The sequence below is a fragment of the Pygocentrus nattereri genome, chromosome 12 (assembly GCF_015220715.1).
Source record: "Pygocentrus nattereri isolate fPygNat1 chromosome 12, fPygNat1.pri, whole genome shotgun sequence".
NCBI lineage: Eukaryota > Metazoa > Chordata > Actinopteri > Characiformes > Serrasalmidae > Pygocentrus > Pygocentrus nattereri.
This window is the reverse complement of record NC_051222.1, coordinates 31,118,673-31,136,172: the sequence shown is the minus strand read 5'-3', so window position 1 is coordinate 31,136,172 and position 17,500 is coordinate 31,118,673. Positions and strand designations below refer to the sequence as shown.

The window sequence follows — 17,500 nt, the reverse complement described above, 5'->3', positions numbered from 1 at the left end:
GACAAATCTTCAGACAGGAGACGAGTTGCACCTCTATTATTTTTTACTTGATTACTAGTCATTCAAATATGTATTCAACCAACTCTCTCACAGTCATCCCCAAAATGTACATAGTGTAGCTTTACCAAAGTGACACACAAGAAGGAGTAAAAGGATGGCTGGTGCCTCGCAGGTCTGACATCTGGATCCAGAGAGATTTCAGAGTGTTACCAAGTGGTCCCATGTACCAAACATGACTGAAGAAGGTTCCTTCCTCCTTTCCGGATCTCTGCGTATATTTATTGGAATTATTTGATTCCTTAGAAGAAAAAGCCTGGCTTAACACTTATATCTCCCTGGATTCAGCAGCACTTCTGCAATAGACAGAAGGTGGACACAGCATTGCTTCAACGCTGGACACAAGTTTCTTCAACACTGTGACTAAACAAACCCGAGAAAACAATTCCAATTAATTCCACAGGGCCGGTCCTGCTTCTGAACAACAGCCAGACACATGGAAACTGGCAACAGTCTTAGAAAAAGAACATTCTGTACTGCCAATCGGGCTATAGACGCATTTCCAAACATGCCAAAGTCTGGGAGAAAGTGGGTAAGCAGATCTATACTTCCTATCATTCTCCAACTGACCTTATCTTTCAACTATTTTTCTAGCAATAATCTATAGTACAAAGATCATGTCTGCTTGCTTAAAGGGGAACTTCACTGATTTATTTCCAAAGAGGTGCATAATTGAATCACTGAGATGTAATCAGAGTCATTGAAAGGGATGTGAGATAGTTCACTGCTTTACAGTGGTGCTGATAGGAACCAGGAGTCACCTCCACATGTCCACAACACAAATATAGCCACTTTATATACTATACAAAACCACCAGTGAACATATACATGTCTTCTGAGTGTTTACATGGAATGTTGCCTTGTATGTAGCTCTCCACCATGAATGGAGATGTATGCTTTAGGCTAAAGGCTTATTGCAGAACCACTGCAAAACAATGACTTTAAACGGCATATTAACAACCATTTAACCTCTTATATGGTCAGGGCCAACCAGCAGGGTCAAAAGTTTTATTGCACATTTCTATAACCTAAGAATAGCTCTTTACACTGAACACTTTACACTGAAGTCCCTGTAGTTACTGAATAATAAGCCTATAAGACCAGGATTTCAAGAAGTTAATATAATAACTGTGAAGAAGCTTTAAGAGCCATTAGACGTCTGGTTCCTATCACCACCACTGTGAACAATTCTGACTCTTTCTCTAGAACTGAGCATTTTACACCAAACCACTCTGTGATTTCATTAACGTCTATTAATTAGTACAGAAATTTTGAAAACACTGTTAAAAGTGGGATGCAAAGGATAAATCATGTTCATACGCATACAGATGAGAGACATTTTACAGGAAACTATTCTACTTTTGCAGAAAGGTTTCCTGCTGGAGATGCAAGAAAAGTGGTTATATATATATAGCTGAGCTAAAGCTTAAAGCAGAGCAAAGTAAGTCTGCATTGTTGGTTATGTTTTCCAGTGTATACTAGTAGATTAGCACATATAGAGAGATATTTACAGCCAGGGTAGTAAAATAGACATAAAATGTTGAGGCTCCCACAATTGTGATCAAAACTATGAAACTTACTTTACTTAAAACTTTTCTAAAGGTAACTAATGAAGCACAGCTAGCTAATACACATCATTTAACCACCAAACCACACTAAAATCACATTCATAGGCATACAGATGAGTGAAGGAGCTTAATGAAGCAGAATTTGTATCAGTGAATGTTGTTCTGTAAGCATACTAAGGATGCATCGATATCAATACTGGTATCAGGTATCAGGCTAATATTGTGCTCATTTGCTCGTACCTGACCTCATAAAAATGCACCAGCACCACCTTATGATGTAAGCCTTGCCTTTCATGTACCAGGTCCATCAAAGCAAACATATTCATATAGTGTGAGCATATAAATCATAGCTTTGTCTGTACATGATGGTCTACTCCAAGGGTCGGCAGCATGCAGCTCTCTTACTGCCCTGTTGCAGCTACACAGAATTAGATCATTAAGTAAAAATAAAATAATCCTCCTGGTTATTCAACACAGTTTTAACAGTAAATTGTCTTAAGCGCTGGAGTTAATGTAGAACTGCTAATTAACCCTATAACCCTGAAGGTTGGCGCACAGACAGCTGGTCACCATAGCAACGCAGAGAAGAATCTTGCCTAAATAGTAGCTAACACACACACACACACACACACACAAAAAAAGATTTAAGATGGACATTGATTATTTGGGACTTTGTTTAGAAGCACTTTTAGTGTTCAGAAGCACTCAGCTGGTTTCCTGATACCACTAAAAATGCTAAAACACTGAAGTCATGAAGCTGATGTCAGCTTCTCATTAACCAGCTTCTTGTTAGAATTGTCCCGTTCAACCTTAAATGTTGCAGCAGTTATATTTTGGCGCCTTGGGCACCATTTAAGCTGGAACGGGAAAATTAAAACTAGAAGCTGACAAATGAGAAGCAACTTCATCTTCATAAACAATCGAACGTTGAGAGATATTTTACAGGAAACTATTCTACTTTCGCAAAAAAGGTGTCCTGCTGGAGATGCCTGTACTAGTACATTAGCACATACTGAGACATATCTACAGCCAAGGGAGTAACATGTTCAGTGAAATGGACATAAAATGTTGTGGCCCCCAAGGTGGTTTGATTTTTGTTGAAAGGACAAAATGGCTTTTCTTGACATTCGGGTTGCAACACCTGGTCTATTCAAACTTACAGTGAGAGTCACTAAAGAACATAATTTCTAAAATTGTACCTGTATGTCTGGACATTCTACAACTACAGCTCAACCAGTCAATCTCCAAAAAGACATAAACTGGACAAGTGAGCTCCTTGGATGCTTTAGATGTGATTCCTGCCATCACTGTGCTACAGAGACTGTTGTTGATCAAGAGTGATCAAGACTGATGAGGATCAAAACTATGAAACCTACTTCACTTAAAACTTTTCTGACATGAAAGTAAACTTGCTCTTCTCCACTGCAATGCTCCTCAATCCAAAGGTAACTAATATAGCACAGCTAGCTAATGTAAGCCATTTAAACTCTAGATTTGAATGATTTAACTGTTAAGGTACATTGCACTCCTTTACACTAACAACTGCTCACTCATCTCGTAGTTGGTCTGGAAAAAATGGCACTGATGCATCAATAAACCATACATTAGTTATTGTTAGATAGGTCAGTCTCCAAACACTAAACGGATTTGTTCAGTAGAAGCCACTTCAGATGATGCCTTTCATTTATAATGTATGAATCTCTTCCATCATTTTTTATTCTGCATTTATAATGGATAAATGACTCGCTCTGCTTTTTCTTAGCCCTTAGCGGTTACAGTCATTGCCGGTAATCACAAAAGCATGTAATGTCAGCTGAATTATTTCTGAGTTAGAAATAATAACATTTCCCAAACAAGTGGAGAGATTGAATGGAAAGTGCAGATTCTAATCTTTCGATTCAAACCACATTTGTGGTTGTATGTAGAAGAGGAGGCATTTCATTATGAGCGGAAGTTATTGTTTCTGCGTAGTCCTGTTGTACAGGAAGGAAAGCCATACCTTATGTTTTGATCATGTTTCTGTCAAAAAAAGAAGCCCACGTAAATATATTTCATTACATCATTATGTAATTACAGGTCAATAATAGTAGACTGTAACAATAATAAATGAACTCTTTGGGACATGTTCGCTGAGCACAGCTTCAGGTTTCATATTTATGTTTTCCATTTAGAATTAATACGCCTCTTATGATGAATGAAGCCTGCGTTTATAAATAAAAGAATTTCAATCCGATTTTTATTCATTGCATTTCTTTTAACCCTTAAACACACACGGCAGGCTGTTGGCAATCTGAGATCTCTACTTCATTCATTTAACCAAATATGCGACAAAACGATGCTATTATTGTCAATAGCAAGTTTTGACAGCTCACTTTAAAGTGCAAACATTTACACTATTAGTAATAAAGGTCCTGGGCGGTACATATTACGTTCGTCAAGGTACAAATATTGCAAATGTTCCCACAACATGTGGTTTTAAGGTCTGATTGTGTACCTTAAACACGTTTTTCCAGGTGAAAAGTTCATATTTGTGCCTTTTTCGGAACTGAATGTTTTAAAACAGAGCAATAAAATAAAAGCCTGGAGGCGAGGCCGGGTGTGTGGAGTCAGTACAGGTTCAGTTATGTTCCCTGACTAAAGGTACTGAGATGTACCCCAGTGACAGAGTACCACCCCAGTGACAGCTTAGTTTTTTCTGAGAGTACATGCAGTAAGAGCATTTTTGCCTGTAAAACAATATATAACATTAAAATCACCACAAATAAACATTACAGGGCCCAATTTCATGGAAAAACTACATGCAGTATATAAACACTGCTAAAGTACTGTTCACCCAGTCCATACAGTCCACATTTGGATACCAAGCTGCAAAATCAGCCTGTTTTGAATTTGGTGTTTGTGTGAACAGCACATTTGTATATATCTGTCCCCTCAGCCTGCAGCTGTTTAGCCCCACCCACTCACACTGAAGTTATAAGGAGTGTTTCAGCCCAGACTGCTTTCTGAATGAGGCTCAATACAGAGGCCATTTATATATATCAGCCTTAAAGGCACAGTAACAGAAACAGCCTAATGGATAATGTTAAGGGATAAAGAGAAGTTGGAAAATGGTCACATAAAAAAAAATGATTGTTTTTGGGAAGTAAAGCAACACAAAAGTTGTATGTGATCAATAAGGAAAAAAAACAGAATACAAGAAGAATGTAGGATAAGGGCGGGAGCCTGACTGTCATAAGTTTCTGCAAGCTCCGTTCTAGAGAGGGTCAGAATTGTTCACAGTGGTGGTGATAGGAACCAGACGTCCACCTCAAAAAGCTCCCTCACAGAAAACAATCACATGGAATGGGTATGAACACACTGGCTTGAACTATTTTTTTAAGCTCATTCATGTTGGAGAGGTACATGCAGGATGTTATAAGGTAAAATAGTCCCAAAAGAAAACTTTTTCCCCCCAGATTTACCACTGTTTTATCATCATCTGCTTGCATATATAAACTGTGGGTCCCCTAGTGGTTTCAGGTAGTAAATAAAATACCTATATTTGTGCTGTAGAGAAGGCGACACCTGGTTTCTATCAGCACCACTATAAAGAAAATGTCTCTAGAGTGAACCATTTCACACCAAATCACTCTGAATGGCTTTGTTTACATCTCAGTGGTTGTAGATAATGTAGAAATGTTGAGAAGAAATAGTGGAATACCCTTATTATATAGCCATATTTCCTATAACTAGAAATTCCTTCTACTTTATGTTTTTCCATGCAAAACAATTCCCAAAATAAACAACTTTAACGTTCTCAGAAAGCCTGAGACATCTGCAGAGCACTGTGTGTGGACGGCTGGGGAAACAGCCACAGGTTTAAGAGGTAATGTGTGGCTCAAGTCTGTTGACCCCCTGCATGCTCTCTGTAGTGGAAGTGGAAGGGTGCGGCTGGGAGTTTACATCCCTTCACCATTTACACACAGCTGGCACACATTCCTGAAACTCGTCCAGGGAGGGGTCAGACACTGTCTGTTCTGTTCAGAAAACAAACGCCTTGTGATAGGAGATATTGAGTGTAGGGTCAAGGCCTAACATCTCTTTAATGCCGGACATCTCTCTAATCTCATACGTTCCACATGCATTATAAATATGTAGAGTACTGGGCAAAAGATCCAGACCATTCTTAGTTTATTTGCAGTTAAAACAGCCTTTAAGTTCAAGTAAAATTAGTAAATAAATAAAAATTATGGAGAAAAGGAGAATAATGCTTGGCCATGACTTAGTAAGGTGTGGGCACAAGATATTAATGCAATGCCATTGCTTTGTGAGTTGTGGGAACAAGATCCTAATGCATGGCCACGACTTAGTAAGGCATGATCTCATTCCCACGCCATGGTCATGTATTAATCATCTCATTTCCAGGCCTCACTAAGTCATGGCCACACATTCCCCCATGTTAATACAGTGTGGCCCTGCATTATTTTTATTTATACAGGATGTCACCAGCAGGGCTCCGGACTTTTGCACGTTGCGTGCAACAACACATTTCCACCAGAGAGGTCGCCAAATCCCCAATACCTACATAGTGTAGCTTTAAATATATGATTTCTGCTTGTATTCATAAGTTGTACTTAATGGCAGTTTTGACCGGGAATTGAATGATAGTCTCTTCTTACTGCACACGACTGTAAATGTCTCGTATATTTTATATATATATATATATATATATATATATATATATATATATATATATATATATATATCACTGATGTCAGAATAAAACTGTCTCGTCATTTCTGACCATTTTCGGTTTTTGACATAATTTGAAAATACTCATTGTCCTTTACATTGTGTGTAAACATCATAATGAACGGACCAAAAGAAACAGCCCAAAATGACTTGGAAAAAGTCTGGTTTCATTGACTTACATTAAAAGTAAAGTATGTTTTTGCCTTCTCCTGTAAAGTTACCATTTTGAAGATACATGGTTTTGTTCAATATGTAAGTATTCAGAAGTGGTAAGACAACTGTAATCTTAAGCTCTGTAACCAGAAAGACATCATTTTGCTTTTTCTGAGCTTTTGTTTTGCAAATGAAGATCTTTGTGTTGCCACTGTATGTCAGGCCTGTTTTTCTCCAGCCTTCTTAGAAAGTTTTACTACAAAAATGTGCAAAAACAAACACTATATAGGCACGAATGAACGCATCGCCCTGCACTCTTCCAGAGATACAGAACATGTGTGCTCAGGAAATGATACCATTACTCTTCATACAACGTGAGTGGGTCAACATGATCTGGCAAATACTGACACGCGCACACGCACACACACACACACACACGCACACACACACGCACACACACAGTGCCCGTTCCTCCACAGAGTGTGTGTGAGCATTGATTATAGAAGTGGAACAGAGTGTAAAATCAGGATTGGCCTGCTGAAATCCGAACACACTGTGTAATCCTCTACATTCCACACGCAGATCTATAGGGAATTCTCTCTCTCTCTCTCTCTCTCCCCCCCACTCTCTTTCTCTTGCTACCTCTGGTTCCCTTTGGCACCTCCCCACTGCTCCACAGCTCTAAGCTCCGGTCCCTCTGAGACGGAGTGCATTTCTGCATTTCTCTCTCAAAGTAATATATCAGCTGAGTGAAAGAGTAGAGCAGAGAAAGGAGGAGTGGAGAGGAAGTTGAGAGGAAAAGTGAGAAGAAAACTAAGTAAAAATGAGGAGCACAAAACAAATGAGAACAAAAGAGAGGACAGAGGAGAAGAGAGATGGAGCTGGGGGGAACATCAGAAGAGAAAACAGAAATCAGAATGAGGAGAGGAGGAGAAAAAGGAAAGAGAAAGGAGTTGAAGAAAGGAGAAGTGAATAGAGGAGAGGAGAGCAGAGAAAAAATTAGACGTGAAGAAAAGAGAAGAGACGAGGCGAGGTCAGAAGAGACAAGATGAGAAGAGATGAGAAGAGAAGAGACGAGATGAGAAGAGATGACAAGAGAAGAGAAGAGACGAGACGAGAAGGGAGACAGACAGGAAAGTACAGGAGAGGAGAGAATAGCTGGAGAGGGGTGGAGAAAAAAGAACAGATGAAGGAGAGGAGAAAGGAGGAGAGGATAAAATAAGTGCAGAGTGGAGAAAAGAGAAGAGGAAGAATGAGAAAGAGTGGATAGCGGAGAGGAGAATCAAGTAGAGGGGAATAGAGGACAGGAGAAAGTAAAAGAAGATAGGAAAATACAGGAGAGAAGAAAAAGAGAGGAGAGGAAAACAGAAGAGCAGAGAGAAAAGGTGGAATGTAGAGATGGGAGGAGGTAAAAACAGGAGAGGAAAAATGTGGAGAAGAAAATAGAGGAGAGGAAACGGGAGGAGAAGACTGGAAAAGAAAATACAGGCAACTAAATCAGAAAGAGAGGAGAGGAGAAAACAGCACAGAAAAGAATAGAGGAGAGGTGAGAAAAAATAAAGGAGGCAACGACAGGAGGGAAAAGTTTGGACGAGAGATGATTAGAAAAGAAGGGAGGAGAGGAGAGAAAAGGAATGAGAGGAGAGGGGAGAGTGAATTAGGCAGGTGTGCTGTGTTCTTGAGCAGGAGCGTGTTTTAGAGGCGGGAGGTGTTGAATGCCTGTGATATATTTCCCTAATGAAGAGTTCGGACTCACAGCCGGGATTTATATCCCCTTAAAGAGTCCCTCCATCTCTGCGTTCCTCTCCTCTCCCTCACTCAGGTTCCGGCTACTCTCTAACAAACACAGCAGGTTTTAGTTAAGAGGTTCGTGCTACGCCTCATTTCTTCTGAGGCCCCTGAAAAATTGGGGTCCCCATGCAGCATGCCCCCACATCCTCCTCCATATCCACCCCCGTATCCACCCCCAAGTGTCTCTAACTATGCTTTATGCTACACAGTAAAGCAAACAAGCTGTATGAAGGGCATGGACTGGAAATTCCACTGGTCTCTAGAGCGTTCCCAAATGCCTAAGATTCTTGGCCATTTCCAGAACACAGGATGTCAGTGCTACAAAGAACCTGGAAAACATGCAATGTTCCACAACAGATGATAAGAACCTCCACATCTCCAGAATTCTCTAGAATGGAATCGTGCAGCTGCAAAGTTCTGGAACACTCTGGAATGCTCTGTGCAATAGACAGTCTCTTAAACAAAGTGGTTCTTAAAAGGTTCTTTACTGGAGGTAAGGGTTATCATACCTGTTTGCAGAAAGTGTAGACTATCTGATCTGTATAGAAAACTGGAATTAGCTTATCTAAAATCTAGAATGCAACATTTCTAAAATGTTTACAGTTGCCAGCACCTATAAACCTATAAAACTCTCTGCCTGAGGTTCCAGTGATGAGCTCTAGATAAGCAAATGTTACAGAAAAGCTGGGCTCTACGGAAAAACCTGAACAAACTAGAACAAACCCAATGTAACTCAGCAAAACTCCATAAAATTATCTGCTCAAAGTTCTACAGTACTCTGTAGACAATCTAATGTTACAGAAAAGTTTAGCTTCGTGGAAAAACTCAAACTTTCTAGAACAAACATCAAGACCATATCTTTAATCTAGAACATTGATATCTCTGGAATGCTCTAGAATGTCCAGCACTTGACCTTCGAAACTAGAGAGAGTTGTAGAACACTCTAGAACACTTAAGCCAAAGAATCGAACTCTATGGAAAAAATGGAATGCCATAAGGAAATGGAAACCATAAGAGCATCCATATCTACAGAACCTGCCATGAGTTACATGACCTACCAGTTCCACAGAGTACCTGAGCCTTATGCAGCATCTGGAATGTTCAAGAACAGAGTAGCGATAATCTAGAAAGCCCATATCTCTATAATCACCAGCACAATAAAAATCCATTAAACATCAATTTTCTAGAGCACTCTTTAGACAAGCTAAAGTTACAGAAAAGTTGAGCTTTATGGAAAAAAAAATGCATTCTAGAGCAAACCATTAAGAGCATATCTTTAATATAGAACTTTCATATCTCTGGAATGTATTAGAAAGTCCAGCACCTAAAGTTTAAAAAGCATAGTTCTAGAACACTGTAGAACATTTACAAACTCAAAAAAGTCAAAGAACCTGCACTCTATGGAAAAAATGGAATGCTTCAGATCAAACAATAAAGCATCTCTATCTCCAGAATGCCATAGAATGGAATTGGTTTCCATAGTTCCGTAACATTCTGTACTTCAATAAATGCTCTGTAGATCCGCTGCAGATTCTATGCAGCATCTAGAATGATCAAGAACATGCGCTGGAACACTCTGGAATGCTCTGTGCAATAGACAGTCTCTTAAACAAAGTGGTTCTTAAAAGGTTCTTTACTGGAGGTAAGGGTTATCATACCTGTTTGCAGAAAGTGTAGACTATAATCCAGAAAGCCCATATCTCTAGAATGCTCTACAATGACCAACACAATAAAAATTCTATTAAAATCTATGCTTAAGTTCTAGATCACTCTCTAGACAAGCTAAAGTTACAGAAAAGTTAAGCTTTATGGAAGAACCTGGACATTCTAGAGCACCCAATCAAGACCATATCTGTAATGTAGAACATTCATATCTCTGGAACTCTCTGGAAAGTCCAGTGCCTAAACTTTAATAGCATATTTAGCATACCTAAACTATCAATAGCATATCTTTAATCTAGAACATATATATCTCTGGAAGTCTCTAGAAAGTCAGGCGCCTAAACTTTCAAACATTCAAGAACTCTAGAATGCCACAAACCATCAAGAGCATTTAAAACGAACTTTTAAACGTTTTAAAACATGCCTGTCCACTTTCTAGGTCATTCAGTGCTGTAAAAAACCTCGGTTCTATGGAAAAAATATTCTAGAACAGTGGTTCCTAACCTCAACAGGTCCTCATCGCCCCCCAGACAGTCCTCCAACACATACTGATGAAGAAAAAATGTAGACTGTATGGGACGCCATGAGGATCTGGCTGTGAGCCACAACAACACCTGCCTTATCTAGAGCATATCTAGAGGATAGCAATATAATAAATGTAGAAAACTCTTTGATTCTCTGCTCAAAAACAAACCTTCAACATCATGCCTATAATCTAGAACATCTAAATGTTCTCCATCACACAGTGAGTGATGAACATGAAGCCCCAGTCCAGAAAAGCTGTCACTTGTTTTTTTAGTATTGGCTTTTAAACCAGTACGAGGTGGAGGAGCGTGTGCAGTGTTCGCTACATGTCTGTACTGATGTGAAGTTCATTCAGCACATTCATTTCTCTGTTTCTCTCTGGCTGTGGACCTGGGAGGATGAGTGCCAGTGCTTTTCACTGCACTGAGCAGCGATGCCTGAGTGCACTTTTACTTGCCAATTTTGCACCTGCCGAAGAGAATTAAACCCCCAATCTCTCTGTCCGCTCTGACCTGCGTCAGGAAAAGGTTTCATAGAACTGATTTGGCAACTCATCACTGGAGGTTTATAGTGAGAAGGTCATATTCAAAGGGCCTGTATCATGGAAAATCTACCATCTGATGAGCTGGGAGAACATTCAGAAACTTTCAAAATATACCGTTAGCTTCTCAATCCATACTTCATGGTTGTGATGTCACATGCAGAAACACAATTTCATATGACCATCCACTTAGTCTGATGTCCTTGAGATGGTCAGTTTGAACGCAACAATCTCTTCTACACATTTCAGTCTGTACTGTTGGGCAACCAATCAGGCTAGGGTCATTTACATATGTCAGTCTTAAAGGCGCAGTAACGAAAAGGCCTGTTAAATTCCGGGGGAGAAAGAGAGGCTGGAAAACGTAAAAAAATTAATTGTGGCTATTTCTGATACAAAAAAGATACATTTGCATGCAAAAGTTTAACCACACACCGATCAAACTACATATTTTGTTGAATTAGTGACTTCTTTTCTTAACATATTGGGAAAAAATACAAAACATATAAAAGGAGCCATAACTTTATACAGGCCAAACGTTTTTTGTTCCAATATGTTAAATTCATCAAATAAAAGTAATCGTGTATTCATTTGTGCAGAGGTGTGTTTCCCTGTAGAGTCCATGTGTCAAACAGGCCCGCAGGCCAAGTCAGGCCCGTCACACAATCCTATCCGGCCCACAAAACCATTTTCATTTTCTATTAATACTATACCATTTTAAAGCACTGCAGAACTGCACTACATCCCCCAGCATGCACTGCTATGTGATGTGTGCTCTGACACCCCTACCACAACAACAGTGTATAGGACAGCAGTTACACCACAAAACAGGAAAGTTCCAGCAAATAGGCAGGTGTAGAAAACCTACGTCCTGGGTAGATTTAAAAAGGTTTAGCGGCTCTCTGTAGCTTATTGATTACTTCTTTAATTTAAAAAGTTTTTTTTAAATAGTTTCTGCAGTCGCGTGATATTTCAGGTTCTTATATCTGATTGGAATATTTTTAATAAGCAGTGGCCAGTTTGGGTTGTCCTAATCAGTATGTTGATTAAAAATGAAATAAAAACATACTCGGCCTTTTAGTGCTTGAGAACATGTCATTTGACCGGGTCACACGATCTTTTGCCCACGAAGGCTCTTCAGAGTTATAAGTTCTAAAAAGTTTAAGGGCCAGGTTCACAGCAGAAGGCTTTAAGAGTGCTTCTCCTTTTCCTGGAGTCTGTAATGAGTGCTGGTGATACCCAGCGCGTGGAGCCAGCATGGAGCTGCTCTAATGGTCAGGAAATTTATGCTCCTGCCCAACACATCAAGCCAAAGTGTGTGAGTTAGCATGACCTTTACCATGCAGGACTGCGTCACATAACACAAGGCACTAAATAAGGGCTTGTTGGCAGTTTATGAGGACATACAAAGGAAATCCCCTTAGGTGTAGGGGGGACAGCGCATTAGAGACACAAACTTAGTCCTAAAACGGGTCCAGATGGAGAAAAACATTGCTACATAATAACACTATATACAGCACTGTGCAAAGGCCAGAGACCACCCTTTATTTCTTTAATTATCAGCCAGAACAGCCATAAAGTACACGTTATTCATTTGTTAGCATCAGTAAAAAAAAGGAAAAACAAATTAAACAGAAAATTACAGCCTCAACAAAACACAATATCACGTATTTCAGCCTTAACTGTGTCCAGCTTTATTACAGCTCCCACTCTTTTCAGGAGACCCATTATCAGTGTTTCAGTGAAATCTGCAGGGATGTTTTCCACACCTCCAAACTTCAGTCTTAGAAGCTGGTTTATCATTTTCTTCTTCTCACCATCCAAATAATCCCAAACACATTCAGTGGTGCTGAGGTCTGGACTATGGGGTGGTCAGTCCATTGATCAGCTTCTCTGTTTGATGCGTCTCCTTTTCTCAGTAAGAGCTTCTTAACAGCTCCACATCCTTTCAGACTCATAGTGCTGAGTGTCTCTCAGTGGAAGGATGGACAGAAGCTCCTGTGGATGTTTTCAGATCTGAATCCAGAGTGGAGCTTGATCTTCTCCTCTGTTAATCTGATGGGGGCAGTTTTGGTATCTACCAGCTCTTCCAGGTGGTTGTTAGGAGTCTCATTTTCTCTGCAGCTTTTAATCATTTTTTGAAGTCCAATTCATTTTTTTTTTCTCTTATTTTCTTTTGACTTTTGTCTTCCGTACGCAAGTGAATTATCTTATATCTAATCTCCTTTAGCCACTTTAGATGCACTTTAGACGGAAATCTGAAGGCAGCTGTGGTGAGTTAGGTAGCTGCTTGTGTAAATGTTAGGGTCGGTTTTAAGAGGAACATAATGCCAGTGAGATCTTTGGGAGCAGCTTTTGTTGGGAGGACACAGCTGTAACTGGTTAGCTTTAAGACTGGAAGTTAAAGTGGCAGCAGGAAGGACAGATGTACTTTGGACTAATGAAACACTGGGTTAGAGTTTTCTGTTTATGTGTCCTGCTTTATTCTGACACTGGAAAATGAAGAACTTGTTCCTAATTTCTGTTTTGACTGAAACAAACCAAATGATGGTCTATATGCACAGTACTTTAAATACACCAAAATTACTTGGGAAAAATCCTTTATATATATATATATATATATATATATATATATATATATATATATATATATATATACAATATGTGTGTATATGTGTGTGTGTGTGTATATACTGCACAGTTGTGTTGGTCATCCTCTAGTCCATCAGTAGTCACTGTTGGCTGGATATTTTTGGTTGGTGGACTGTTCTCAACCGAGGTGTTTAAAAACTCCAGCAGCACTGCTGTGTCTGATCCACTCTGACCAGCGCAACACACACTAACACACCACCACCACGTCAGTGTTACTGCAGTGTTGAGAATGAACCACCACCCAAATAGTACCTGCACTGTGCAGGTCCATGGGGGTCCTGACCACTGAAGAACAGGGTAAAAGGGGGTAACAGAGTATCAGAGAAACAGATGGACTACAGTCTGTAACTGTAGAACTACAAAGTGCTCCTATAGAGTAAGTGGAGCTGATAAAATGGACAGAGAGTAGATACTATGATGTGGTTTTAATGAAATGGCCGAAATGGTGTAAATATATATACACACACACACTGTTAGTCATTCTAAGCAGTTGTATTGTGTTACCTGGCTGCTCTGCACGTGTCCGTTAAAGTCGTTGTTTCTCGGCGGTAAGAAGGATTCGTGCGTGATCGTTTTCTCCGTCCGTGGCATACTAGGGTCTCCGTCCTCCACACCGTTGGCTTTCCGCACGCACAGAACCTTCCGGAAGCTCTGTTTGAAGTTGTCGGACAGGAAGCCGTAGAGGATGGGGTTGGCGCAGCTGTTGGCGTACGACAGGATGACGGCGAAGAAGTAAATGCCCACCATCAGGCTGTTCTCCGGCAGGATGACGATGAGGTTGACGATGTTAATGATGAAGAACGGCAGCCAGCAGAGAACGAAGACCACCACAATCACCACCACCATGCGCGTCACCTTCCGCTCAGAGCGCCTCCGCTTGGTGAATCCGGCACGTGCGCCCGACGACTTCACCTACAGTCAAACAATGAATGAATGTTTTATTAAATTATGGCACGCTTTATACAGACAACTGTAATGGAAAGTGTTTTACTGACTGATCCCAGCTTAGGTGGTGTTTAGTCACCTGGCTAGCTAGAAAATTCTTAATGCCATTCGATACAATTCAATTCTCATTAAAGCAAATATGAGGAGCACTAGAAAATGTGTCTTACGTTAAAATGATCGTGATAATGTTTCCATTTTCAGTTTATTAGAGTATATAACATTATAAAAGCACAATATTTCAGATTTCACAGTGGCCTGATCAGTTCAAACCATCTTCTTAGCCACTTATAAACACCAAACAAAAGTTGTGCTTTATAGTGTAGTGGGTAACACCTCTGCCCACCACACTATGGGCTGGGGTTCAATTCCCCACCTAGGTAACCAGCCTACACTATACCAATAAGAGTCCTTGGGCAAGACTCCTAACACTACCTTCAACTACCTGTGTAAAATGATGACCACACTGTAAGTCGCTCAGGATTAGAGCGTCTGCCAAACGTAAGTGTAGCTGTCATAGTGACCCGACATAACACGCTAGCCGAAAGCTACCATGTTAGTCCCAAGGTTATGCGCTGGCTACAAGCTAATACGCTACCATGCATTACAATATGATACACACTGATACAATACGATGCATTATAATGCACAATATGTTGTACTGTGAGACTCCTACAAACTAGTTAATTAGCCAGCTAGCTGGCTGAAGTGCTAATGAGGTAGCTAACATTAACTCTCACACACACACACACACACACACACACACACACACACACACACACTTTCTAAGCCGCTTCTCCCTCAGGATCACGGGCAGGTGCTGGAGCCCATCCCAGGTGTCATCAGACGGAAGGCAGGAAACACCCTGGACAGTTCATTTCACCAGTCCATCACAAGGCAGACAGATAGACAGACAGACAGACATACACAATCACACCTAGGGGCAATTTAGCATCTCCAATTGGCCTGACTGCATGTCTTTAGACTGTGGGGGGAAACCGGAAGAAACCCATGCAGACACAGGGAGGACCGTGGTCACCCGGCCGGGGAATCGAACCCAGGCCCTACTTGTTGTGCGGTGATAGCGCTACCCACCGCACCACCGTGCCACCTACCATTAACTCTTTCAGCAAAAATAAACTGTTCCAGAAAAAGGTACCCTGTGGTTACATAACTATGTTTAAATGTATGTAAGTATCTCTGACACAGTACAGTGCACTGTGAAATACAGTATTTATTCTTACACTCCAAATAGCTGGCTAATTAGCCAGATAGCTAAAGTCTTAGTGACGTGGTTAATAATATGTTTATGTGAAAAAGCATGTTGCCAAAAAGTTGCAGTCTTAGAGAAATGTTAGTAGTTACACAGTTAAACGTACAAAACACTAGCGTAAAATACCCCTTTGGCTAGCTAATTACTAGCGAATGCTAATGCTAATAGCTTGGAGATGATGCTATCCTTCCCCTTAAAACTTTTACTTTGAAGGGGCCGTTTATATTTGCACAAGCAGGGGCTTCTGGCTGGGGCTTCCCATTGTCTGTCTGCAGGTCTACTGGACAAGGCTACCAGTAAAACAACCAACCAGTTAGAAAATGACTAAAAACCACAGTGGAACCAGGAAGCAATGGACAGATCACCAAAACAGAACGAAACAGAGGTCAAAGGCACAGAATGAGAAAAGCAGCAGAACCCAAACGAGTTTACAATGCTTCAAAAGGTTCACCTTGACGATGATGAGCAGGTAGCACATGCATATGACCAGCAGTGGGCCAAAGAAGCCGAGGATGGCCGTGTAGAGGATGAAGGCCATTGACCAGACGTCCCGCGGCTCCGGCCAGCTCATGTTGCATGAGTAGAACGTGTCCTGGACATCAGAGAAGATGACCACAGGCAGAACAACTACGAAGGAGATGGCCCATACAGCGGCGCTGACCGCCTTAGCTACCCGGGGCCGGCGCCACCTGGTGGAGCGGATGGGATGCACTACAGCCAGGTAGCGGTCGATGCTCATGACCGTCAGGCAGAAGATGCTGGTGAACTGGTTCAGAGAGTCCGCGGTCATGACCACGCGGCACAGGAAGGAGCCGAAGGGCCAGTAGGAGAGCACGTTCTGAGTGGTCAGGAACGGAAGGCCCAGGATGTAGAGTTCGTCGGCCACGGCTAAGTTCAGGATGTAGATGTTGGTGACCGTTTTCATCTTGGCGTAGCGGAGGACCACGTAGATGGCCAGCGTGTTTCCGATGAGTCCCACGATGAAAACGGTCAGCGAGATCACGGCGGTTACCATAGTGCTGCTGCCCTGGAACGGCATACTCTGGTCTGAAACATTAAAGGAGAAATTTCCCATGTGTCCCTGCATCCTTGGCACCGCCGTAGTTCCCAGAATTCCTGTCCCATTCAGGGTCCCCAGGAGGGGACCCTCCCATCCCAATCTGGCCTCCGGCTCCATTCCTGATCCGGGAGGGAAGAGAGAGCCAGGGACGCAGGGGGCGGCGAACGGAGGAATCAGAACGAGTGGAGAAAGGATGGAAAAGTGACACGTCAGTGGGTCTTGGACGCCCACGGGCTGTTGTCAGAGTTTGGACGCCTGGGTGCTGTGAAAAGAGAGCGAGAGAGCGAGAGAGAGAGAGAGAGAGAGAGAGAATTAGACAGAATCAGAGATGAAGTGTGAGTTCAAAAAACACCCACTGCACAGATTGTACCTGCTTTCGATGCAGCGTTAGTCAGCGTGGTGATTTAGTGGAGGTGGCTCTGGCTGCTTTATGCGTGTATTTGTAGACCGAACGCCGTCTTCTGCAGACTCATCTGATCTCAGAGACCCCCTGTGGCGCTAAAGTGATGCCCAAAATGTAGGGTGGGGTCGTAAACAACCTTGAACTG

The 17,500-nt window shown here is 41.4% G+C and overlaps 1 protein-coding gene across 4 annotated transcripts in view; it reads right to left on the bottom strand.

The window, feature by feature from the left end:
* The window catches only part of LOC108436390 (somatostatin receptor type 5), a 35,788-nt gene that overhangs the window by 13,557 nt on the left and 4,731 nt on the right, over positions 1 to 17,500 (bottom strand). For 2 of the 4 annotated variants that reach the window (XM_017712843.2, XM_017712840.2), the window contains exons 2-4: positions 17,323 to 17,450; positions 16,344 to 17,214; positions 14,182 to 14,589 (exon numbers count right to left, since the gene is read on the bottom strand). In XM_017712843.2, coding sequence (XP_017568332.1) covers positions 14,182 to 14,589; positions 16,344 to 17,069 — 1,134 coding nt within the window. In that variant the 5' untranslated portion in view covers positions 17,070 to 17,214; positions 17,323 to 17,450. The remainder of the gene's footprint in view (positions 1 to 14,181; positions 14,590 to 16,343; positions 17,215 to 17,322; positions 17,451 to 17,500) is intronic. The other 2 variants (XM_037543875.1, XM_017712842.2) reach the window with 1 other exon arrangement.